This window comes from Pholcus phalangioides, unplaced genomic scaffold (assembly GCF_987345545.1).
Source record: "Pholcus phalangioides strain wild (caught in Gottingen) unplaced genomic scaffold, Ppha-v1.0 ptg000003l_1, whole genome shotgun sequence".
In the NCBI taxonomy this organism is placed as follows: Eukaryota; Metazoa; Arthropoda; class Arachnida; order Araneae; family Pholcidae; genus Pholcus; species Pholcus phalangioides.
In genome coordinates this window covers 13,323,410-13,350,567 of record NW_028301596.1, presented here as the reverse complement: position 1 = coordinate 13,350,567, position 27,158 = coordinate 13,323,410, and the positions used below count along the sequence as shown (strand labels likewise).

The 27,158-nt window shown below is 39.0% G+C and overlaps 2 protein-coding genes across 2 annotated transcripts in view; one reads left to right on the top strand and one right to left on the bottom strand.

The window, feature by feature from the left end:
• Nucleotides 1-10,548, bottom strand: part of aos (protein argos) — a 38,269-nt gene extending 27,721 nt beyond the window's left edge. The window contains exon 1 of the mRNA XM_089244708.1: nucleotides 9,973-10,548. Coding sequence (XP_089100834.1) covers nucleotides 9,973-10,128 — 156 coding nt within the window. The 5' untranslated portion in view covers nucleotides 10,129-10,548. The remainder of the gene's footprint in view (nucleotides 1-9,972) is intronic.
• The window catches only part of LOC149088123 (elongation factor-like GTPase 1), a 187,995-nt gene that overhangs the window by 130,756 nt on the left and 30,081 nt on the right, over nucleotides 1-27,158 (top strand). The gene's annotated exons all lie outside the window — the stretch shown is intronic.

The window sequence follows — 27,158 nt, the reverse complement described above, 5'->3', positions numbered from 1 at the left end:
GGAACTTAATGGGATTAAAACTCCCAATTTGGGAATCAGAAGTTGGTACTAGGGACCCGCCACAAATCCCGATCAACAGTGGCGTCGGCGCCGGCTGGTGCTAAAGCAGCGCTCACAGAATTTTGCACCATGTTTTGAGAACCCCTAGAATTAATTCAGAAATCATAGTCACCTACATAAAACTCAATCCAAGCACCCGCAGGTCTAAAACATTTCCGATGCTCTTGCCAATTGAGAAACCTAGTGATTTCTAGTAGATTTAGGAGCTTTACATTAACCACTCGGTTACCAGGTGGCTGAAAATCATCATATTCCTTCAAGACACTAGAGCGACTTCACACATCGCGCTTCAAATCCCCTAAAGGAAATATCGAAGTTTCTTCAAGAAGGGTTTTTTAACCTTTTGCATTCCACGTACCCCTCATACCAAGAGAACTGAGAGACACTCAGACTCTATCACACAAGGTGATTTTAGCACATTGTCCGCTGGGAATTCGGGTCCCTCCAGATATTTATTTTACTGTGAAAATGGCTGTAAATGAAAGTTTTCATACATAAAAAATGCAATAGTGCACATCAGCAGTGAGTGAATTCTTATACTAATGAGAATGATGGCCATGGGCCTCCTTTGCCGATAAGATTAACGGACCCCTCTTCAAAATATTGAGCAGCAGCTCCCTTGCCTCAGTCAATGTTCGCCTGTGGCTCCCCAGAATAATTCAAAAAAAAACAAAAAAAAAAAACAACTACTTAACCCTTTAAGCGGTTTTTAAAATTTTCTTGATCCGCATTATAACTGCCACATTAGAAATAAAAGCGTGTTAAGAACCCGAGATATCTCGGGATTGCCGCTGTAAGTGGCTAAAAGCGTTGAACAGGAACGCATCGATATCAATAACTGGCCGCGATTCATACATTTACTCTTAAATGTGTGGCTCTGCATATATGCAAAAGATCCTTTAGACCAGCGGTTCTCAACCTTTTTTGACTCGCGGAGCCCTTTTTTGTACATAATTTTTATGGCAGAGCACTGTTTGACTCGAGGAGCTCTTTTCTTGTACATAAAAATTATTGTACTTTTTTGTCAAATTTACTGATTCATTTTATTTTCCTCGAGTCACCGCGGAGCACCGGTTGAGAACCGCTGCTTTAGACGTTCATTACTGCAGCCAGCTTGAAGATAAAAATTCGGAATCGACTTTGTGTATAAGCTGGAGACATTATCTTCGATCTTAAATCTTGAATTCGCTTGTAGATGTCCAAATTAACAACATTTCTTTGTTTGTTGCAGATCATATGTGCCTGTGGTTTCGCCAATTCGTTGAAAAATGTTTTGTTTGCATTTATTTTCTTCTTTTTTCACCTTGAAGTTTGAAACCAGAATTTATTTATTACTATATCACTTCAATACAATTATTTTATGGGCGACTTAAAGGTTCTATACGACCTTTTTAAGGCTCTGTATAAGCAGTACAATTCCAGATAGATTTTTTAAATGATTTTCCATGTCATTAACTATGAAGAAAAAATTACCAGCTAGCAAAAAAAAAAAAAAAAATGTTGGATATTATTACTCACGATTGAAAGCCTGGCGTCGTGCCCTTAACACACCAACAGCCGACTGTCTAGGCTCCAAATATTAATACAAACTGAGTAATGGTCATTCTTGTTGGCTTACCTCCATTAGGGTCCAGAAAATAGACAAATACTTATCGTCGACTTATACTAATCGAGTATTTTTATACTTCAACAGAAAAAAAAAAAAGAAAAGAATATATTTATTGGATAACTTCAGAAATGAATCCAGTACACGTAATTTCAAAAAATATATATATATATCAGAAATTTACCGCTTCCGTCACCATGAGATTCGAAAAATAAAAATTACTGTATTTATATTTTTGAAGTTAATTTTCTAATCGAGCTAAAATGATGTAAAAAAGAATTTGTTTATATGGGTAAACCAACCAGTGGTACTATTACTTGATGAGAAAGAAAAATCAGACTGTCAAGGTCTTTTTCTGGTTTTCTTTCCGAGAAAAATTATATAAAGAAAAGACTACGACGACGATGATGATATTAAGGGCTTCTTTTTTCTTCTAAAAAGCCCAGCTCTCGCGATTTCTCTTCTTTCCTCGCAATAACGAGCAATCTTCGTTTATTTTATTTTTTCCTAACCTTTAACACTGAGAAGAAGGGGAAGACTTGTTTTGATGATTTCACATGATCTGCAAAGAGAGACTCTCTCAGCTTCAAATCTTTTCTTTTTCAATATATTTCCCGCCGAATCTGAAAAACTGATGCGTCAAGGCTAACGTGATTCAGACATCACCGTAATCTCACGGAGCACACACACACAGGGAGATAGAGAGTAAACATGTTTTCATTGATATTCTGTTTTCGCTGATCACATTTTATGTGTATGTATTTGTTATTTATCAGTTTTTCACGTTTACGATGATTTACGATTTGTGATCGCGTAAAAAAATCGTTAATCGGTCTCTTTCTCTCTTTAAATTTTGTGAGTCATAAGTGAAGGTTAATAGGTTAAATGGGACTACCAGAATCAAAATGATGAGATTGATTTTTATGATAATCACTTATAATGCAATGATGGATGTATTAAGAGATTTTAGTGAATTATTATATAAATCGTAGAATCGATAGACGTCTAAAACTTGGCATCGTTTGAAATTGAGTGGTAGTTGTTAGAATTAAAGTAAATCAACAAATTTTGGGACTCAAGATCTGTGAACACGGGCCACTTGAAGGATTTAAAAAAAAAAACATTAAGTGGATCAGGTATATTAGCTGAGGTATCACTGTACAGCAGTTTAAGTGTAGAGGGAGCTACAGAAAGTTTGGGTTGGTACTTAGTAGAAAGAACATGATATACGGAAAGAAAACTAAAATAGTTTTTACAGTATCTGAAGAAAAATTGCAATGTTTGGAAATTTGTCTGATTTTCAATGACTCATGTCTGATCCCCGACTTTCTAGATTGTAGGAAACCTGAATGATGGCATGAATCGTAAAAATTTTGCATACAATCACAAATTTATTTCTTCAGAAACACTGTGAACCTCTTAAGAATATTAACCTCCCAATAACAGCCTCATTAATGCCCTTGTTGGAAGGATTCACTGTATATTTTTGGAGTTAACAGAAAGTGTTTAGAAAAAATGTATTTTTTATGTATTGGAATAGCAAAAATTTCAACAGTCGCACAATCGGTTATAACGACTTCTTGGCTATCACGTCAATAACTGGTGGTCCTATTTGATTTTCCCCCATGGACAATAATGTTAATGAGTCTGATGTATAGCGTCGATGGAAACGAAGTCGGATATAACGTATTTATGGTATTTTCCTAAGAAATTCCTAGAACTAGAGCACATCACACATAAAGGAATATTTTTCTGTTCTATTGAGAAAGAGGTAGAGAGAATTAACTATTAAAACAAATTATTAAATATTTTTGATGCTCCGAATTGCTCAATGGTTTATGGGACATTCCCGTGTTTTCCCCGACATTTTTTTAAAAAGAATGTCGTTATAAGCGAGGTTGATGCTTCCCAGCCTTTACTTTTATTCAGTCTTTTCTAAAATAAAGAATTAAAGTATTTGCTTAATTTATATTATGTATTAAGAATGGCTTCGTAATTCTTGGATGTTTGTCTAATCCGTCTCATGTAAAAAGATGCCGAGGTCTTCGGTTGAAAAAGACGTAATTGACAAGTGAAACCAAACACTGGCCCGGCTAACATCGTGAAATTTCTAACCTGCACCGAACATCAATTTTTATTGAACCCGATAAGAGAAACATTCGTGGGTTAGATTCGAAAATTGATATCTAAAGCCAAAAATAACTGTTTTTTAAGAACGTAACATCAAGTAGTAAATGGTCAGCGCAAAGCATTATGATATTGTGACATTCGGGTTGGATTGTATATTTGTTGTAGCTGCTCGAATCGGGTTTCGAAAGCATGTTTCCTCGAACTTGTTTGGTTCTTGCATCGCGGAAATATTTTCTGATTAAAAAAAAATGATGATGCGTGAAATATTTTGGATAGTGGCACCGAACCCTCACGTGACTTTTCAGCCACTCACTATCGGGTGTATCTTCAATGCGATAGAAACTATGTGTTCTTTTCTGATTTTTTTTATCGAAAGAAAATGTTTGAAGTAAAAAAAAATAATAATGTGTAGATCAGTGCTTCTCTACCTGGGACCCTCATCGCTCCCTTGCGGTCCTGGGATATTTTAAAGGGCAATCACAGGTGAAAATCAAGTTTAAAGGGAGCAGGTGATGACAGGTTCTTGAAAGAGCTGTGAAGAAATATATGGTGGGAACAAATATGACTACTTTTGGAGTCCTCAGAACAATGGTCCTCAAACTTTTGCCACTCACGGCTCCCTCGCCCAAGTCATGGTTCATCTGCGGCTCCCAAGAATAGTTTGGAAATAGTAGATATTTTCCTGTATAAAAGAACCACTTCTCAAAGCATAAATAGGCATGCAGATCAATATCTCCAGCTCGCCGCGACGTCCCTGACAAAGGTTGGCGACGCACGCTTTGAGAAACGCTGTCTCATGGACCATTTTAGCACTCGAGCTCATCCTGGCATCACCCGGAAGGGCCTAATGCCAGTTGGAGGCCTACACGGTGAGAGATCTGGTACTATGATCCTCGCGAGTAAGTATACAAACATGTAAGTTGTTACTTTCAGCTCATGTATGGAGGCCCTTCACTATACGATACTGCTAGAGGACCCATGATATTGAGATGACCATTCAAGACCCCCATCCACCCCTCTCGCAGGAGCGAGACCTTTTCTACGTATTTAAATTCTTTGAGTAAATTTGATGAAAATGAAAACTTACATATTTAAATATTTGTTCTCGAAAATCATAGTACCGAATGTACAAATTAGAAATTCCGCAGAGGAATATAGACGAGGTGCATGTGTGTTTGAGTAGTAGTGCCGAATGTCCACAGAGCCTCTTTCCCTATGGATATGATTCCCCTGGGCCATGCCAGGAATGGCCCATGCGTCAAAATTGCCCTAGTTCTATATGGGCAGCTCTGTTGAATTCCGAAAATGGTCACTATTATCCTTATATAACCATATGTCACTTAAAATTTATTCAATTATGAATTATTTTTATCACGGCTGTCGTGACCCCCTTCAACATCCTATCCACTTTGATTTTTACCCATTGCTGCCTCAGAATAGGCCAAGACCACAAGGGAGGTGAAAGCCACTGATTTAGCATATATATAAGTTGTTACTGGATCTCTCCGTATTTGGTGTTTCGAGGTGAAGGTCGAAAATATTAAGTGAATAGATTTATACTGACATGCAATGTCCTGCGTTGGTTTCTTCATTTTCTATCATTAATTATAAGTATTAAAAAAAAAGTTTTCAGATTTTCCAAGAATCGTAGAAAAACCGCGGAATAAGGAACACCCACGGAACATGTTTACAAAATTAGCTACATCAATAGACGTTTCCCAGAACTTGATCGCGAAAATGTTACATGTAAAGTTGTTGTACGTGCCGTCATTCTTCCGCCTTCATCGACGATAAATCATACACGGAAAGCCCAAAGACAAGAGAACAAAAGGAGTTATAACAGAGATCTTCTTGTCCCGATGACATCTCAAGATACCACCAAACACACCATAACGCACAATATAATACGCCGCTGCCGCTTTGACCTCCCCCATCCATCCTATCTATTGGATAATGACGGTTTAAGGATAATAAAACCTAAACGGCTCTGTTTTGTTTTTTTGTTTCATTTCTTTTTGATGCTTGTGACTGTATTATGTGAGAGAATCCGAATGGGTTTGGTGCATGCGTAATATGCGGTCACTGGCGTATAACGAACGCGCTTTTAATAATACGCGGTGAGAAACAAATGTGCCCCAAGCTCCATCACCATGGAGGGGGTTATTTCTCAAACGTTGGGTCCCCCGAAGGTCAGGACCCTCTCCTTGGTGCACGTAATCTGACTTTTGTTTTCTTTTCTTTTGGTTACGGGTCCCTTTAGTTTTTCCCATGCCCATAATAAGAAGCGTTTCCTCTCCTTCACCCCCTCTTATTACTTTACTTGTCATGGTATACGGTTCAGTAGATCTTCTTGGCTAAAAGATGGAGGAAATATTTTTCTTGATGGGTGAATTTCTCTCACACACACACCACGTAATACCGTCTTCGTTCTTTTCTCCTCAATCACCTACACACGATTGGGAGATAGGTCTCTCTCCCTCTATCCGATCATAATTCTCTTTTGTGCTTTGATACTGTATTTTTTGTCTGGTATCTTCACCCAATATTTCGATAGCTAATACTTTATTGAACAAGAAAGAAAAAGAAGCAATAGACAAAACATAGACAAACACTTTTCGACCCAAAGGGGTCATTCAAGTATTACGTCATCATCGGGGGGGGGGGGGGGGTTCGGATTTGCTGACTTTTGATGACAAGGTGTGGGGGGGGGGGGGTTTGATGGTTTTTTACGTCATCAACCACCCTTTTTGAAGATATGAAATATTCTAAGCTGCTGACGGGGGGTGGTCAGTGTTTTGCCGACTTTTGCTGACAACGGGGGGGAAGGGGTGTCAAAAATTTCTAAAAATCTGCTTACGTAATACTTATAATGGCCCCAAAGGGATGAAATCCTTCCACAAATCATACTTTTGTACCTTTCGTTTCCAAATGATTTGTCGTGAATCGGAAGCCGTGCCTTGATAGCTCTCGAATTACGCCGATATCGGTGATGTTTATATAAGCTAAGATCAGACTCGTCGGCTAACTTGTTGATATTCTCTGGGGTGAACTAAAGGGCTTATACAGATAGGCTTTTGGAAATGATTGAATCAGAAAAGTTGTTAAAATTTAGATTTATAAAAGTCGTTGGTTCTGGACGTTTCAGTTCAGTGCTCTTCAACCGCTGGTCCACAGACCCGTACCGTCCCGTGAAATTCATATAGCCGCTACGTATACAGGGTGTTCTGTTAATGGACCGACAAACTCAGGTGAAAATCGCGAAAATCATGCAGGCTCTGAGTCCAGAGGAGACGAAAGGTGGATATCTGTTGATCGCTGAATGCGTTCGTGGGTTCGCTCACCATATCTGACGTAAGCAGTGTCGCGAACCGCATGCGCTGGGGTAGGATCACGCGCTGCCGACGACGTAAATTAGCGCTATTGCGATAGTAAGCACGTGTAGCAGTCAGTTGTCTGTTTCAATGAGTATCGTGATGGCTGATGACACGAACGAGGAATACGCTTATATGCATCTGATTTACGGTCGAGCAGATGGCAATGGGCGCTTAGCACAGCGGATGTACCAACAGCAATGTCCGATGAGGGGTTGTCTGCACCATACTACCTTCGCCACGATCGATCCACTACTACGGGAGATGTTCGGGAATCGCTTTTACGTCGTCGTAGATTGTGCAATGCCGTCAGCGGCCGCCACTAACAACTACTCTTGTAATTATTAATCAAATAAATCTTTTTGTAGTTATTATTTTAATTTTTCGTTCCAGAGTGACATCGAAACCTGCATGCGTTTTTCGCGATTTTCACCCCCTCAACGTAGTTTGCGACACCATGTTCCATTACAATTTTCGTTCCTCTTGATGTCTACTAACAACCCTCTGAGTTTGTCGGTCCATTAATAGAACACCGTGTGTATAATTTTAGATTTATTAAATATTTTACTTTTATTTATTATGTTTTCTCTGTGTTGGTTTTTGTTTGTCTTATTAGTCAGAAGGTCTGCGAAGTATTTCTATTTGCAGTATTTGCTTTTGTCTGTCCTCAAGTTGTTTCACCTATTTATTTATTTTTCCCTGGTCCCCCAAATTATTTGTCATTTCCACCAGTTCGCAATGGTAGAAAGGTTGAAGAACACAGTTTTGGTTCACGTGGAGCCCAAGCAAACACGGATGTTTCAATAACGTAAATATTTTTATTGCCTCACCCTATATGAACAATTTCACAGCCTCTGATTCCGAAGACCCTAGGAGAGCTCTCGTGGAACCTTCCGGGTTCCGCGGAACAACAGTTAGGAAAAATGTATGATATAGATACCCTCAGTATTCAGATGTGTGTTGAGGGTTCTTTAAACTTTTTCGAGTCTTGAACACCGTGTCTAGTAGCAGAAGAGCAGCCATGTGACTCATTCACATAGAACTATTTGTGAATGAGTTGCCACATTGTGTGACTTTGTGAATGAGTTGCCACATTGTGTGACTTTGTGAATGAGTTGCCACAAAAGTCAGTCAAGCCTATAATTAAGGGGGTTAATAAAGTCAGAGTGGTATGGGTCACATTTTCAACAATTCTGACTGAAGTCCAGAAATGCAATCTGGAAGTACTAAACTGTTTAAAAAAAAAATGAACCAAGTTCCAGCTCCAATAGTTGATCACCAGATTGTGAATTCAAAAAAAAAAAAAAAAATTAAAACATGGACATTCTCTATTACAAAAATTCGAAGTTTTTTCTCGAAATGAGGATGAATCCGACTTACAACACTGATTTTAAAACCCTCCATTATCGACAGACCTCACTATTTTATTATAATGAGAATTCTTGAATGCTATTTGGAGGGGGGCGGGGTCTAGACCTCGCGAATTTTGATGTTTTGATGAAATCGAGCAATTAGGTTGAAGATCCCTATTTGACATTAACTGAACCGCATTCGTCTCGTCCATATTCGAGTTTAATATTTTTTTTACTGACAATATATGACCTTATATTCACGCATTATAATGTTTTGCTTCATTGTGATTTTGTAAATTGAGTCGTCACACAAAAACAATTTCGTTATAGTTGAAACTGCTGTTGATAGTCTTTTTTTTGACACTTTACGGTTCATTTATTGGTGAGATTCTGGAGAAAAAAAAATATCTTTGAACCCCCCCCCCCCCCCCCATGCACGTCAACTCATTATCTGCATACCATTGCATTCCATAAAGCTCTCATTGGAATTTTTATTGGAACCGGGTGCTATCGACGTTGGAATTGAATGTGTGCGATAGATCAATTTCTGTTCCAACTGTAATATTCAGTGATCCCATAAGAGAATTTCCCATAATGTTGACCGCAAAAATTTAATACTTATCATTTTTATATCAATCAGGATATTCTTGATTATATGAACCATCGTAATCGTTGCAACGTTTTGCATGCTGCTAATTTTCAAACGAGCTTTACGTAAGAATATACAATGGATACAACGAAATGCTAAACATTTCTTGAAGAAAAAATCGTTGTAGGAGACAAGGTTATTTTATTGATTTCTCTCGCATCGAAGTGAAGTGATACACCAAATATGCTGAAATACGATACCGTATTGGAAATTCTTGTTGAATCTAGTTGATGAGCTGTAATGGATATTCTCGTGACCCCTTTCCAATCAGAGAATCACATCCAACCCTCAAAAATAACAAATTTTGACTTTTTTTCTCCATTGGTGGACGGTAATTTGAAACTCTCCGGAGAAATGTTTATAAGGTGCAACATGTACGGTTATGCAGCAGTGCCGGCTGCTTCACACGATGATTATTTCCGATTCATTTCTCGTTTGTAACAATATTTTTCTCTTAGCTCTAGTGGTACCTGATTTTTACGGTTTTAAATGATTTTTAATGATTCTTAAGTTAAGGCTCGAGGTACACATACATGTATCGAACTCAAATGGTCCTAGTAAAGTATTAACCTAAATTAATTCTTTTTTCTTTTCAAAGGGCATTTTGGCATACAAGAAACACAAATAAATAAATAAAGTCAGTTTTTTCTTAGGTTTGAAGAGGATATGTATTTCAGAGAAAAGTCGGTTTCGAACTGTAAATGGAGATCACACTCACTTATTCCTCTTTTTTTTAACATTAATAAGATGAGATTTTTATTCTAAGACATTAAAAAATATATAAAGGCTCATTAATTAACTTACCCCTCTCTGGTAGAAGATCCTGAACGCAAGTTTGTGATTATGCCTGATGTTTAACGGGAGAGGCAACTTGGACACCATTGCCCATTTACCCTGTGACACCATCGCCATTATCCCAGCCAGGAGCAGCCACCTTTCTAACTTCTCCAATAGCTGCATTTGATTGTCACTCGAAGGAATGCAAATCAAAGAAAAATATATATATATACAGAAAATCCACACAAGTACTAAATTCTTTTTTTTTTTTCCACCACAAAACAAACGCGAATCTTCGAGAATTTTTCTCTCCAGCAACCTGATGAAAAATTCTTTTTCCACTTTTCTCTTCAGAACCCGGGTTCAGGTGCACAACCTCTCACACACGTACAAAAAAGGTAACGCGCGCGTATTATAATGTATTCACAACTGCAGCACAGCTGCTGCTGCTGCCGCCGACGACGACGCAACGTGTACAAATCTCTCTCTTTGTATATACTGAACGTACGGAATATATTGTGTACTATATCGTAGTGAGAAAAGCTGAACAACACTCTCTCTCTCTCTCTCTCTGTGTGTGTGTACGGCGTTTGAATATGCACTGGTCGTCCGTTTCTTCCGAACCTCTCCTATGTAGTAGTAATAATAATAATAATAATCGGTAGCGTTGCTAAAAACTCTGGGATTGGAGGAGTGGCAAGAAAAAGAGTCTCACGTGGTCGGCCGTTCATTCATGAATGGAGCTGTGAGCGAGCTGAGCTTTTTACTCTCTCCTCGTACTACGCGATTATTTATAGTGACTCAGTCATGAATGGCCGTGGACCGGTCCTTCTTCTTTTCTTCAAATAAAAAGGGGGGGGGGGAATAAGGAATTGTGTGGAGAAAAGCTATTGGAGGAGGAGCGGGGGATACCTTTTCTTTCTTGATTCTCTTCCCTTCGAAGGTAAATGCTATTTTTTTTCTTCAAGTCTTGAATGGAGGGAGTGCAAAAACAGCTGTGGGATGATCTTACCAGAAAAAACAATAGCCTTTTTTTGTGTGTGTGTGTAGAAAAGAGAACCGTTTGTACCATCCAATGTTGCGTATATGGGAAATTTGAAAGGGTTAAAGCCAGTGGTTCTGAAAGAGTTGTTATAGGGCTCGCGGGATGTGTCCCAGAAGAAATGACATCATAACGTGGATGACAATGATTGTCGCACCTCCTTAAGACGTACTAGCTTGAACGAATTATATATTTTCCACGTTAGATTAATACTGAGAAATATATAACAGCAATATAGCCGACGCTCGTTAAAACGACCATGCGTTATTGCGACCGTTCCATTATATGATATTACTCGCCCCATGTTATTTTTCATCCAATGTAATGACCAGCACAGACAATTCAATCCAATACAACGTTCGAACTCATCTCTGCCCATCCTCTTTTCTTGTAAAGAAATGCACGAAATCCGCGTTTTTCGTATGCTAAAATTGTGTTGGACCCTCACCCTTGATATTGGATTATTCGGTGTATGTAAATAATCATTACGGTTCTATTATTATTTTCTAACCACGTGCGTTTTCCCTGCAACTGCTTACATTATAAAAATATGAATAATATATTTTTTTTATTTTGTTCGAATATGAATTCTTTTAACCTCGTCAGTTATGAAGGAAACTTTGAATTTTTCGTTTTCTACGTTTATTTTCATCTGTGGTACTGCCTAAAATTAGTGTCTGCCGATAGATGAGTTATCACCACATGTTTACGCTTTACAAGATCTAGAACTAATTTTGAGGTCTGCGTGAGCATTTCATTTAGCTAGGTGGACATTTTGTTTTAAAGTGCTGTCTAGTGTCTCTCACAGGTGATGCAGAGACTGGGGAGGTTATGATGGCGATTTTTCTTTGAAACTTTCAGTGTAACGACTTCCCAATATATTTACCGTAGAGCGAGGGAGGTCGTTATAACGGGCGTAGAAGGCGTTTCTTTATTTCATTTTAACATGTAAACGCCGACGCTCGTTGAAGATGAAATGGCAGTTGCACCTAGTATGAAATATAAACGCGATTCTTCTCTTCGAAATTTTATACCAAGAAACAAATCCATCAATGGTGATTTTCTATGGCTGGTTGACTTTTTCCGATTAATGTTTTGGAGCTTTTTCCCCTGCATGTGGTGCATTTGATCGATGAGGGGACTTATAATAAAGAAATTGGCATATTTAATGATAAACATTCTGTAACTTTAGAACAGGCATCTTCAACCCGTTACTCGCGAGCACCGTGGTGCTCCCTGAAGCTCCCAGAGTGCTCGATGCTAGTGTCCGATTTTGTGCTCGCGAGCACTCGATCAACGTCCCAAGTAAACACCTTGTACAAATTGTATTAAGGCATTGTAATCATCCTGATTTCAGGCATTGTTATGTCAAAGTTGCCGTAAGGGTGCTCTTTTTTTTGACGATGGGCGCGTAGTGCTCGCTACTAGAAAAAGGTTGAAGACCTCTGCTTTAGAACATCAATTTTGTGAATGATAATTTGACTGTTCAAATTTGATACCGGTCATTATGAACAAATGTTAATCGGCGCTCTAAACAGGGACGACTTTGGTCGGGGGTCATCGTACTGATATAAAAAATTGTCAAAGACGAGATTCCCCATGTATTCGCGCCCAGTCAGTGAGTTCCCGCCACTATAAGATGTTTGGTCAGTCATCATTGTTTAAATTTTAGCTGATGCTACGAAGTAGCACAGAATAAATTAAAACCGATTATACACATTTGTTACCTGAAGGGTTGGATTTTATCACTGGAAAGTGAGATTTTTTTGATGAGAAATGAAATCGAAACACTGGTGGGAAAGACCAGGGGTGCCGGGCTGGAGCGCCCGCTGCTGAAACCACCAGAAAGCGCCCCCTTCCGGCACCCCTGACCCTCTGTCTAAGTCCGAGCTGCAAGCACAGAGTCTGGTCTTTAAGTTGTTGCAGACCGTTTTCACTCCATTTGCATTTCACCTCTTTCGAATCACTGAATGATAATCATTTCAGTGTTGGTTTAATAATTAAAATTGGTTAAGCACAGGAGCAAGCTGTTGGAAAAGTTCACACTAGAAATCTTCGGAGTCAGAGAAACGGATCGATACATTTTACGTTGATTCCTATGGGAAAAATTATTTCGGTTTGCAGACATTTCGGTTTGAAGTTGGACTTCACGAACGAATTAAGTTCGTAAACCGAGTGTGTTGAATGTAGTCCAATCAAATAAGCCCCATGGCTTTTCAGACTGTTCAAAATGAAACGACAGTAGCGTAAGTGATGAAAACGTTCCGGTTCTTGTCGAATGCTGGATGATTCCGATGAATTGACTTCATTATTGAGGTCTTTACTCCACGTTCTCGACCGGGTTCAGGCACAATCGCGCGTTATTCGATTAGAAGAGGCCAATCTATCGGGAAATATCGAGCAGGTGCGTAACAGGTGGGACGAATGAAGTAGCTTCAGTTCGAGCCAAAGTTTATTTACCTGTTTATCGCGATTCTTCTTTATTTCTGAAACGTTTTCCAACACCCACATAAACTTCGGTATTAGGCATTTACATTATGTGCGTGTCCTCGTTTTTCTTCATCTCGCTTCTTTTTTTTTTTTCCTCTGCGTGTGATGACAGGCCATTAACGGCTCTTTTGCTGCTTCCAGTTACATGCATGCCACTTGTAAAAAATAAAAATGAATAAGAAGCCGAACGTCTTCGGATTCCATGTTGTTTGTTTCTGCTCGTTTCGGAGAAATGGCGAGGTCGAGTATGTGGAATAATACTAATAATGAACGAAAGGAAAGGCGCGTGCTCTGGATTTGCCATATTTTTCTATGAAATTGAAAAAGAAAATATGATGATAATTTCAATACGCCTTGTTGGACGTCATGTGAATTCGACCTACAAATGTACCTTTCTTTATAACCCTTGCCTCTTTTAGTATTTTTTTTCTTACTCGTACGTAGGCCATAATTGGACACTGCTCCAAATTGAACGGTTCGGCAACCTTGTAAATTTCGTGATGATGATGATGATTGTGAATGAGTTAATGAGTCTGGAGGGAGATGAATGGTGCTAGATTGAGAGTTAGTATTCGTATGGATGATGTGCGAGAACGTGTCTTTGCTGGTGCAGTTTTCACATCGTAAAAATCATTGATTGAAAATTATAGCTTGTGTGTTGATAGGCTTAATTTGTTGCACCAAAACCATCTTCCTTCTTTTTCCTGTCTCTTTCTCTATAACAAACATGCTCAACCCATGCGGGACAAATGTAGCCCTCGGAGTCACCTGATGTAACCCGCGATCTCTAACCTAATTTTGTAAAGACCTGCAAGTGGCACATTACCAAATCACTTATGTGACCCGCGGCGCGGTCTTGGTAGCTCGCGACGCATTTTCTCACATCAATTAAAAGTGTTCCATGGCATATTTCAATATCATTTCATTGACTCGCGGTGCATTTCTAGTTCACTTCAGTGGTTTGCATCACATTTACAGACCACTTAAGTTGTCCTCGAGACGAATTTAATAGATCACTTAAGTGACCAGTTGCTCAGTTCCAGTTCATTTTCAAAAGCCCGCCGCACATTAACATGGTGTCACTCACGTGGCCCGTGACACGTTTTCAAACCAATGAAGTGGCCCGCATTCCCCAAAATGTTGAGCACCCCTTGCTCTATAGCCGAAGTTTCTTACTGGTGTTCCGCAAGAGCCTTTCGGAGGTTAAGACGGTATCAAAAGCTGCAAACCTTTCCATTTTATGTTATAATAAAAATAGCTAGATTGAAGAAATATCCATTTTTACTTGGTTTCTGTAGAACTAAAACGTTGAAAACCTGAATCTTTAACAAAAGCTGTCATCCTCCAATGAAGTTTTATGAAGGCTAGCATCCGTTGAAAAATATCATTGATTTTTCAGCATTGTATAAGACCTACGTCTTTCTTTACAGTTCATCTGTGGGAGTGCGTACCATTTTTTCATGCTTTCTAGACACTCATCAAGTTATTGCTTGTGAATTAGCATATCGACGGTTTTCAATTATGGTCTCGAACTATCGGTTATTTTAAAAGAAAAGGTTTTAAGACGAATATTCATGTGAATATGCCTTGAAGGGCTGTTTTTCAAATTCGTGTTTTGGTGTGATAAGCAAAATGCATTAGTTTTCTCCATTAACCGCGATAATCTTTCTCGAAATGTTTAAATTAGCTGATTGAAACAAAAACCCAAGCTATATGAAATGTTCTAATAAAGTTGTAATTAGAGCATTAACTTTTGAGTCAATGTTTTCTATAGTTCGCCTATCTCATATATGTATTAATTTTTGGTAGATATTGAAAACTTATTCTCTGGAGCATATATGTTCAACCCATAACCCACTGGCCGAATTGGGGCCCTCGGAGTCATCTGATGTGGCCCGCGATATCAAACCTAATTTTATAAAAATTAACTAAATGGCACATTCACAGATCGATTAAGTGACCCGCGGCACATGTCCGAACCACTTAAGGGAGTCATGGCATATTAACAGATCACTGGTGACCTGGAGTGCAGTTCCACATCACTTAAGTGACCCGTGATATTTACAGATCATGGTGTGACCCGTGTCACCGTTCCAGAGCAAGTAAGCGGCCCACGGCATATTTACAGACCACTTAAGATTCCAGATCACTGTTTACGGGTCCTCCAACAAGGGTCTTGAGTCCTTTATCCGAAGATTGAAATCACTTAATGTGGAAATTTTTTTGCCCTAATTGCTTTTTTTATGCCTTTTTCTCTTTATCAGAGTAAGTTGCATGAAAATACTAGGGCAATTTTCTCCGTACGAGGCCTAACTAGATTGATCCAAGTTGATTCCGAATGATTGTTGACATTCAGGTCTAGGTTTCATTCAAGGTTCGAGTCTAGGTTTCATTAGGTTTTCAGGCAGCTGAACCGTTTCTTTTTTTTACATGCTTATGCCTGAATATTCGTCCGTACTCGTGCAGCATATTAAATATTATGTCTCGCTGATTTTGTAATACATCCTTATACATAATGGCTGTACGATTAAAAGGGAGAAAAAACAAAAACCTAGCTTATTATTCATTATCGGCAGAAGCGTCGGTCGCATCCTCTGCCGTTGCGTGGCTATTCATAATAATGCTGCCCTGACCCTGTACCCTCTGGCCTAGAGACTAGGGAGTGAGTTTATTACAAGAGTATAGAGCGATTGATTTAAAAGAGAGAGAGGAAAATATATATATAAGAGGTAATACGTATATTATAGGGGGGGAAAAAAAACGAAAGTTTTTTGGACAGCAAGCAGCGGCAGCCCGAGGGCACCGAAGGGGTACCCGTGAGTTGCGTTCGCCCTTGTTTTTCGCTCCAGTTCGGGCCTGGGGCTAAGGAAGTGCGATAACCTCAGAGTCTGTAATACGTCGAGGGGGTTTAACGTGGTAGTGGTGGTAAGGAGTGAGAAAAACCTGAATGAAATGAATTAAAAGAGCAGAAGAAAGAATAATAATAATAACAGAAGTTAAAAAAAAAAAAAAAGCTGCACAGGCAGCTGAGGCTGAAGGGCAGTTTTCTGCCGAAACATAATAATAATAAGAGAAGAATATAATAAGTAGGAAAAAAAGTCAAGAGGCCGTGCATGTGTGTCCAATTTTTTGGTAGCTTTATATAGGCTTGTGTGCAAGAGAGAGAGAGAGAGAGGGTTTTTTCAAGGTGACATCAAGGTGGTGATCTGCAGTTGATTGGCCAAATGCGATTGTGCCGTGTTTTGCGTGCGTGCGTGCATCCCCGCAGGCACGTATATGCTATCAGATTATTGTGTGTTTTATTTTGATCAGAATTTCAAATGAACTGGATGGATGTTTCGATTTCGATTTTTTGAACATCCATATGCGTATAGAGAGAGGTGACTTATCTACTTGTTGATACAGGATATACTGAAAACTGTGTGTGTAACTGTTTATGTGAAGATATTGGTTTTTTTGGAAAGAAAAATTCATCTCTGCCTCTACGGGGACTCGAGCCCAAGTCCTCTTGCATTCCGGAGACGCGTGCTCCGCAACTACACTATAGAAGCAGATAGAATATTTCTCCCTTGGGGGCTTATAAAGCTCCATGAAAAGATTGAGAGATTCGTTGCCTTTGTAGTCTGGTGGTCTAGTGCAGTGGTTCTCAACGTTTTGAAGCTTGCGGCCCGGTAAATCTATTTTGTGTAAGTGAAAGGCCCGATCATACACACAATTAACGAGAAATTAATGGGGAAAATGCAACTGCGAATCACTCACGGCCCGGTGTGACTAGTGTTAGGCCCCCGTACTGGGCCGTGACCCGGCGGTTGAGAAACACTAATCTAGTGCGTTCACCCGGAAAGTGAAAGGACGTGGGTTCGATAGGTTTTGGTTCGATTCCGATTTTCCGCCAAAGGCAGTTGAATTTTCTCTCTTTCCAAAAATTCATCTTCGCAGCAGCCAGTGGTTCGTATTTGCCATCTTCACTTCAACATATGGGAGGCGCTGTGCACCAGCAAGAACACGAAACAAGTACAACTGTTATAACCCAAATACGTTACGGGCCACACATACACTCAGAACACACACACATTCCGACGTGTACCGATTCGTTAGAGATTCCGCTGAGGAATGGGTACGAGGTGTATATGTACGGTTAAGTTGTAGTAGTATATCTTGCATTGAGATCCATATGTATTTGAAAAAACAGCATCGGATTTATTTGACATTTAAAAACAAGTTGAAATTTAAGTCACACAGTATCCGTAGGCTTCAGTTGACATTGAAAAAAAAAATGATGTTGAGGAAGAGTAAAACCAAAAACTATCGGAAGGCTTGTGTTTCATGTGCGTGGCTTGCACCATGGCGTGGAGATTGGATTTCAGCAATGTTTTGTTGGTTTTTTTGTTTTGTATCGTAATGAGGAACCAGAAATATGGAAGCTCATACCTCATTATTTAGCGGCATTTATGACTTTTTTTTTGGGGGGGGAAGATTGATATTCGTTGTTGCTTCGCTTCTATATTTTGTCCCAATGCAGGATAAAAACATGAATAAATGTGCTCGGCTATGATTAAAATATTCATATCACTCTCCGGGTTTAGACCGGAAACTCCGGATATTTTTCCCTTCCTCCGGCTCTCCGGATTTTAGCAGAAAATCAGATTTGGAAGAAATTTTTTTTTTCGATTTCATTTAGATCGGAATTTTTTTAGATTTTCCCTGAGTTTTCACGATGGCATGACATCAATGACTTCGTATGCCCAAGATTATCCATCACTAATAGCATCCAAGATGATTATATTCTGCTCAGAGGCTACGCAGGACCTGCCTGGGGAGGAAGGAGAGGGCACTTTTTTCTCAATTGATTAAAAAAAACCAAAATGTTGTTTTATCGGGTCCGCGGGGAAGAGCCCCCCGCACCCCGGGCGAATCTCCGTATTTCTGGATTCCAAAAGTTAGCACGTCTGATCGTATCTAATGTAATAGAGTTCTAGAATAAATATTTTATACCCATGAATATTTCAAACATGAAAAAGTGCATAATTTACTGCAATAAGTTTCACATTGGCATTTCGCTACTTTGAGAACAAAAAATATGCCCTGTAATCTAAAACCATGAATAAATTTTATTCCCCCCTTTAATGAAATTTTAAAAAATTTGAGTCAAGTTTTTGTTTGATTTTCAGAGAAAATGTTGCTGCTTCTAAATGTTGCATCCGTGCACAGTCCCCTAGAAATGCATACGAGCCTTTCCTACTGCTAGAAATAAGTTAATAGCTCGCGTACCTTTAGAAATATTGAAATACATACGAAACTTGCCCATTTCTTGAAATGCGTACTGGCTTGCCTACGTCTTGGAATGCGCGTACGAGGCTTGTGTACCCAATATGCTTAGATTGCTTGCGTTCCCCAGAAATGCGTGATAGAAACTCATATCTGTTTACGCATAAAGTGCTTGCACTCCTAGAAATGCTCCGAAACCTTCTGTTGCACAGTTTTTATGTACTCTAACTTTTCTCGGTTTTTACATACCATACCAATCGAGTTCAGTCCGGCTAAACTGTATCATCTTTCGGCAATATTGGCCTTTGTCGCTGTGCAGGGGTTGTTTTTGCTCAGGTTTTGCAGCCATTGCTGGTTGTTTTTCGGGTACCCCAGATGTACGCGTACCATGGGGTGGGGAAGCCACAACCCTCGGAGAATAAGAAAAAGCTTTCTCATCAGAAGAACGGACGTACCATTCAGAACAATTCAAATAAAATTCATCAACCGCACGTGATTCCCCCCCCCCCCTTTCACTTCCATCACCGTGCATGTCGGACGTGTGTATTCGCCGCGTGTTTACTCAAAAAAGGGCCTAGAAACACGCCTCGCGAATGTACGGAATTTTTTTTTCCTCTTCCTGTACTCATATGTGTACGTATTCATAACACTATACATACATCAGTCGCAGCTGCAATTGTTTTAAGCTGTGACGAGGGCTTTCCGTACGAAGGAAGCAACCATGATGATACTGATGATGATAATAAGAATATAAAAAAAAGAAGCAATAATGATAAAGTAGGAAGTTGTTCGAAAGAGTGTGATCGGAATCACTGATCATCTTATCCAGGTGTGTATATATTTGCCCGGGTTATATAAGAGAGATCGTCCCGACGGAAATAAGTCGAGTGTTAGAAATGGATAAGAAATTAAGTATTTCCTCGGGTGTACAGGGGGGGTGTTTCCCCGTATCAGAGCATGCGAAGGAAATATACACATCATATTTTTTTTATTATTATTACTGCTCTCCTGGGTGTGAGTGTGTGTAGCCCATTTCCTGTTATAGTTTTTCAACGATTTCTGTCCAAAAAAGAAGCACTAAATATTTTAACACGCCATCAACGAAAGAGTATGGCATTTCCCCTCACTAAAATTACGTGTTATCGAAAGATACGAGCATTAAAAATGTTGTTGTTGATGGTGGTGGCTGACTCTTTTTGATGGGTCTCTTATTATTATTATTTTTCTTCTTCTTCTCTTGTATGGGATTATGTTATTTTGAATGATTCATTTTGGAAATATGGCCACATCCGGTCTTTATTTTTGTGTATGTTTGTGGGGTTTGTATTTATTTATTTGCTGGAAACGATTTGTTTTTTTACAGCGTCTGTGAATTTTTGACCGGTCAACTTTGAATTTGAACAGAGCTCGAGATTACGTGAAAACTCGGTTATAGCGACATCGAAGATTCTTAGGAACTTTGTTGCTAAAACCGAGTTCGCCGTTTCCAAAGACATTTTATGTGTGAGGAACTCAGATGCGATCAAATACAAAAAACTATCTCACCAGGGCGGTGGCCAGTGTTCCAGGGAATATCGGGGGGGGGGGGGAATATGCATCTAGTTGCGCAGTCCATGCATAGAAATTCAATTTTGCTCCTCCCAGTTTCGTTGAGGAGTGAAAATACTCCATCAAATTTTGGGGTTTTTTTAATAGTGTTGTGTAACTGGTGAAAAGAAACATCCATACCTTCCTCCTTTTCATAAAATACCCCTTAAATTTTTGGAGAGGAGTGAAATTGCTCTTCAAAATTATATAAGAGGAGGGGGGGGGGGTGACCGTATTTTTAGCGAAAAAAAAAAACGGGAAAATAGGGTCATAAACACAGGACATAGCCCTTTCTTTCCAAAACTGTTGCCCACTGTCGGCGAAATTACCAGTTATTGCCTATAAACTGGTAAGGGACTAACTGCGGGGGAAACAAAGTTTTACAGCAAGTCTAAGGAAATGAAATATGATTTATAAATTATGTGCAAATTACCTTCCTTTCTCAGATTAGTATTTGAATTAAGCAAGCTTCGTTGAAAAAAATGGGACATTTTTATTGGAATTTCTTGGGAAAAGAAAGCAAAGTGACGAAAAATGTGTTATGTCCTGGGTTGTTAACGTTTTCATCGACGTTATAAGCAAGGTTCATTAACATTATTATCCATAGGAATGAGCCGAGGTCACAAATTATTGGTGTTAACGTTAACCGAGGAATCGCTATTACTAAAATCGTTATAACCGAGTTGGACTGGTTTTTTTTAATGTGCATGTTGATAAAATATGAATTCGCATTCTTGGTACTCATAGAAATGCGCAGGACGCTTCTTCAACCCCTAGATATGTGTACGAAAAAAAAAAGCTTGCATTCCTCAACATTTATGTTCCATGCTTCTAGAAATGCGTAGGGAAAAGCTTACGCATTTCTAGAAATGCGTAGAAGGCTGCATATTCATAGAAATAAATAAGCCTTGCGTACCTCTCCCTCGAAAAAAAATATATCAATCATGAACTTGGTGAATTTTCGAGATGACGTAATGAAATTGTAGAGTGAGAGAATTTTTATTTTATTTGAGGGTTGTATTTTATGTAATACTGCAGTGTTTCCCAACCTCTCTGAACCCGAGGATCAGTAAAATGTCTGAAACAATTTTATGGAGCACTTGTGTCCTATATTACGGGACATTCCTGTTAAGTTTTGGTTGTTCCGGTTTTTTTTTATACATTTTATTTGTCCCGTTTTGTCAAAGATGCTTATTTGAATTCGCAATATTTACTAAAGTCGTGACTACACACAGCGTTTTCATAAACAATATGTAAATTGTATTATGGTGATTATACCAAAAAATATTAGATGTTCATTTCACATATTTGTCAGGTTCAACGTTTTTTTTCCACAATTTTTCATCAATTTCAACAAAAATTGATGATTGTACCTACTTCCGGCAACGCTTTTGATGGCATATTGGTGTAATGTCCCTTATTTATATCCTTAATAGTGTAAGATCCCACTTTTTCCCTATAAAAAAATCCATACCGCATTTTTTTCAATGAAATATGGTCATCTGATCATTTGAATATATTTTTCGTGAAATACATTTTTGTTTACTTCGATTTGCAGCAGCCCTTTATTTCTTCCCCTCCCCCAGCAATTTCCGAATTAATTAGCTAATTGCATTTTTCTAGGCAAAATTTAGTTATATCCCGTATTTACGATCACAATTTCCCGCATTTTCTTCGATGATGTTGGTGAACCTAAGTATGAGTTTTTATTTGAATCCATACGGATATTACTGATGTCAATTACAACAGTTGAATAATTTTTCATTCAGTGAGAATTAAATTATCGAGTCTGCCTGCGTACCACCCATGCCATCGTCGCGCACCATTGGTTGAGAAACGCCGATATACTAGCCTATATCGATATCTGTATAAATCAACAGGATTGAACATCACATGTTTAACTTTCGACCACAGAAAAGCAACAGGAAATGTACGCGAGGATACAAAGTTGAAACGTCATGTGCCTATGCGGAAAAGCAATTAACACGATTTCCCTCGAGGCACGAATAACACGAAACCTCAAGCGAAACACACACACGCACGCGCTCGATGTAATGTGATAAACAAACAAGTTGAGAAATCAATCGCTCCACATCGCACATGGCATGGAAAAACGACGAGCGCTAAATAAATAAATAACGGCAAGTGGATCGTCGAGCATCCTGTTTGGATGGATTTCTAAGAACTGGCTAATGGACGATTTCCCAGCTGAGATTGAAAGCCACTGCGTATACGTATTTACTGCATACCATCCACCCACCACTGTCAATGCTGTTGATGATGACATTTCAAGCGAAAATCTAGACCCGTGAGCTAGTTTTTCCTTTCAAGGCACTACCGCTGCCTAAATAACAACACAATGTGAGTTACGGGAAACACTGAGAAGTATGTCTTTTCTTCTCAGAAACAATATTCATTAACACCACTGCCATAGCGACAAGGTGTCTGCCTGCTTGTGTGTGTGTGTGTTCAGTGGATAACACCGTGATTTGATGAGTCAGTCAGGCGCATTTGTTTCTGATGATCAGAGATATCATAGAAGACACACAAACACCTGCATTAAGTGCGTTCTGAAGAAGTTCTCCCCCCCCCCTCCCCGGTGATATATAGTAATATTGCTTGATGAATAGGCTTCCTTGGAATATTGAGACAATGGCAGTTTCTCGGTACCAGTCGGATTCCGAGTTAGCACTTTGGTGCAAGACTTCGGTGGCGCCGGCGTGACACTATAGACTGGCGAATGGCGAATTCGGTGCTTAAAAACCTCGGAATGCGTCTTCCTATTAAAACTAATATATATATATATTAGTAGCAGTTTCTTGGAATACGAGTGACCCGGAAGTACTGTGTGGGCTTTGGTTTTCCTTGGAAAATTGCGGAATTATAGAAATCTTGTGGAATGTACGTGTTGCTGTACTTAATTAACACATACGCATATCCTTCTCGCCTTGAACTGAATTGTATGAATGGCGGAAAATTGCCGTGGTTGAACAGCATTTGCTCCGTCTGGATCTATTTTTGAGGATTTTCTTCGAACATATTCGCACTGATAGATCATTTATGTCGTACTATGTATTTCGTTCGTCAGTAGAAATTTCATAAAAAGACCTGTATGAAAATTTCCAACCTTTTCAAGTCTGTGGTGCCTCTTAGGAATGAGATGATTATTTTTTATACTTCGCGACAACCGCTGCTTGACATCTACGATCTTCGGTGGCGCTTTTAAGTTTCGTAACGCACTAATCGGGGTATCACAGCCGTATCACTAGTTGCTGTGTAATTTTAGACCTTTATTGTGGTAGGAGTGCCGCGCTCACACATTAAACGGATTACACAAGTGGTTCACAACCTCAGGGTTACGCGAAAAATAGTGTTTTAACATTTTACTGTTTGAAAAATATTATTTTAACATTTTCAAACACACTGTTGGCCGAAAATGAAAGCAGTCTGCTGCACATACTTTGTAGGCTTCAAGCAGAAATGTCGGGATCTGGTGCTGTTCTGGACCAGAGGTTCTTAACATTTATGGGTCGCAGGGGATTCCGAGATAGAGATTTTTTAGCCATGGGTCACGACCCAAACTTGTTGAACAGGGCTTCCTAAATGCGTCGTACAAATCCATTTACAGTCCTGTTACAAATGCACTTATTGTGTCACTGGCTTCACTAATTTTGAAAAACAAAGTCCCATGGGTCACGAAGATGAACTTTTGTGGGTTTTGGGTCGCGGCTGAAAACGGCCAAGAGCCCTCGTTCTGGACTAAGGTTGGCAATGAAATAAACGCTGCCGAGTATTTTAGTACATCATGATATGTGCATACAAATGACCATATCTTCACATCAGTGGATATTTTTTTCCTCTAAAGACGATGGTAGAGTGATGATGCCGAAATATATTGGTCTCAAACTGTGAAAAATTGTTTGAAAGAGCTTGAGGGGATAGTCACCCTCCAAGTCCCATCTGAAATGGCCTATGGAACTTGTTAAAAATGGAGTCTTAAGAGTTATTCGTGTTTTTCTTTTTCCGGAGCTACCCAGGATCTTGACTAAACTTTGATACAAATTTGTCAACAAGACGTTTTATATGCAAACTGACAAACACATTGATAAAAATTAGCGTTGGGGTAATGTACTGCATGACCTCATGAAATCAATGCCACGACGAATACGTGTTTAAATTCAGTTGAAAGTGATACAAGAAAGTGTTACAGCGTGCGACTTATTTGCGACCAGGCAGTGTGGAAATTCGCGTTGATTTTATAACACAAATATTGCGTACGGGGTTTTCCCCCTTCAAATCGGTCTGAACAGTATTATCGATGGAATGGAAGCTGACAGAAAGAATTCTTTTCTTAAATGTTTTTCTCCTTGTTCACGAGTAAAACCGTCGTAAAATTCGATACCGGTACTGATCTCTCTCTCAACTCATTCGCCGGGGAGTTTTCAAGTTTTATACCTATTGCTTCCGGACAAGCCCGTAAGCGTATTACTGTATGCATCGGTATTTTTCCCTTCTCAGTAAAACTCGTAAAAGTATGCAATCGGCCCATGAAGGAGAAGGTATGGACCGTTGACAAAGACCAAAACCGCAGTAGAGAATGGCGGCAGCATTCGAAAAAATGTTCTCCCTCCTTGCTATATTCTTTTCGGGTGAGGTAATAATAATAATAATAATGGTGATAAAGGCATTTATTTCCCTTAGGTCAGTGCCACGTATAAGCTACTCTCATAAATGCAATTCTTTACGAGTACTAAAAGTGAAATTTAAAGTATCGAGATTCTTTTCATGTGGCGGTTCTTCACAAAAGGTCGATTGAAACTCATTATTTTTATGCACACATTCCGGCCATTGTTGTGCATGAGTTTGTGGATGTTTCGGATTTGAGTGTGAAATGGGGTTAGTGACGGATTTGCATCTGATATGGTTTGGTTAAACATATTACTTGTTCGTGTTTTTTTTTTCAAGTTTTTTATTAATCTTTTTTCTCATGGAATTTTTGAAGATGGGCGCTTTCTTTTGAGCTCCTTGATTTTCAACAGCTGCTGAATTCGATCTAATAGCTCGAAAGGGAACCCCCCCAAAAAAATTTATCCAAAAATCTTGTTTTTCCCATTTCCCGGCATTTCGGAAATTATTTCTGTGTAGACGGGAAATAAGCGTTTTTTAGTGTAAATTGGGTTCTATCTGGCCCCCTAAAAGTAGAGGAGTCGTAACAGAATTATGTGCTCCCCATCCGAGCAATGCACTGAGGTTCCTTACAAATTGGATATAATTGACGGTACAGTGGAAATCTGTTTGCACGTCTCCCAATTATACGACTTCAGTTGAAATTCATTCCCATACGTTTTAATGTTAAAATACTTATTTCATTTATTTGACTCATATCTTCAATAATTCGGTATTTTCACTTTTACTCTAACTTGGGGTTTGTAAAACAACATCGTTCCCCACGATTTCTCTTACTCGATTAACAATTCTTTGATCTTTCCCATTATAAAATACCTGGGCATTATAATCTTTTCCGATCTCCGCTGGAATCTTCACGTTTGATTTTAATAAATGTCTCCAGAAACTATTTTTCTTTCGTCGTAACCTGAAAAACTCCATCCTCATGTCCGTCACCTGTGCTACCAGACATATATCTTCCCTGCTCTCTTCTATGCCTGTGAAGCCTAGGACCCCGTATACCCAAACCAACATAGACAAATTAGAATCTATTCCAAAATAAGTCCACTCGCTTCATTTTTAACTGTTGGTCTTCGTCTGTCTCCATATCGGAACTCAAGTCTATGGCCGAGATTACACTGTAAAAGTTTTGTAAAAATGCTTTTATATAACTTGAAAAATACGACTGATAAGCGGATCGATTACATTCAAGAAAATGCAACCGATCCGTTTATTGATTGTATTTTTCACGTTTTATAAAAGCACGTTTACAAAACATTTATAGTGTAATCTCGGTCATAGACTTATCTCTCATTTAACTTTTCTTTTCAAAATACTCCATGGGTTTTTTTTTTAATATCGACATTCCAACATTCTAATTAAACCCTCACATATTTCTCTGTTAGACTCAACCATTCCAAAAAATTACAGCCCATCTTCGCTTTTTCGGATTGTCACAAATTTAGCTTCTCCCCAAGAACTATTATCGACTGGAACAACTACCAAATATTGTAGATTGTACTACGATTTCCGAATTTTCCTGTATCATCAATCGTCATTTTCGTCATACATAACTTCCGCATCCTCTTGTATAGGCCTCGGCCAAGCAATATTGAATGAATAAATAAATAAATAAAATAAATTACATCACATTTGTTCGAATCCACATAATTTTTGTAGATCGCGTTGCTGAAATAGTTTTTCTTGTTTCAAGTTTTAAGTCGGCATCGATTGGGGGGGGGGGGGGATTTCCGATTTTCTGTCTTTTAATAACGGGGGGGGGTTGGATGATGTCATCAACCACCGTTTATAAAAATATGAAATATTCTTAATGGCATCTTACTCGGTGTGCCAAAAAACTAGAAAAACCTTTCCCTACTTTGTGAGCACCTGAACTAACAATCTCCCTATTGATAAGTCCCCTACAAAGCCACTTCAGTGATCTCTAAATGTTTCGTAGATGCAAGTGATCTGGAAATGTGTCCGGGTCACTTAAGTACTCTGGAGCTGTGCCATGCATCACTTCAATGATCCGTAATTATATCGCAGATCACTTAAGTGATCTGTGAATGTGCACAGGCGTACTTTAGTGTTTTGAAAATTTGTCACGGACATAACTGATTGATCTGAAAATGTGCCACGGGCCGCTTAAATGCTCTAG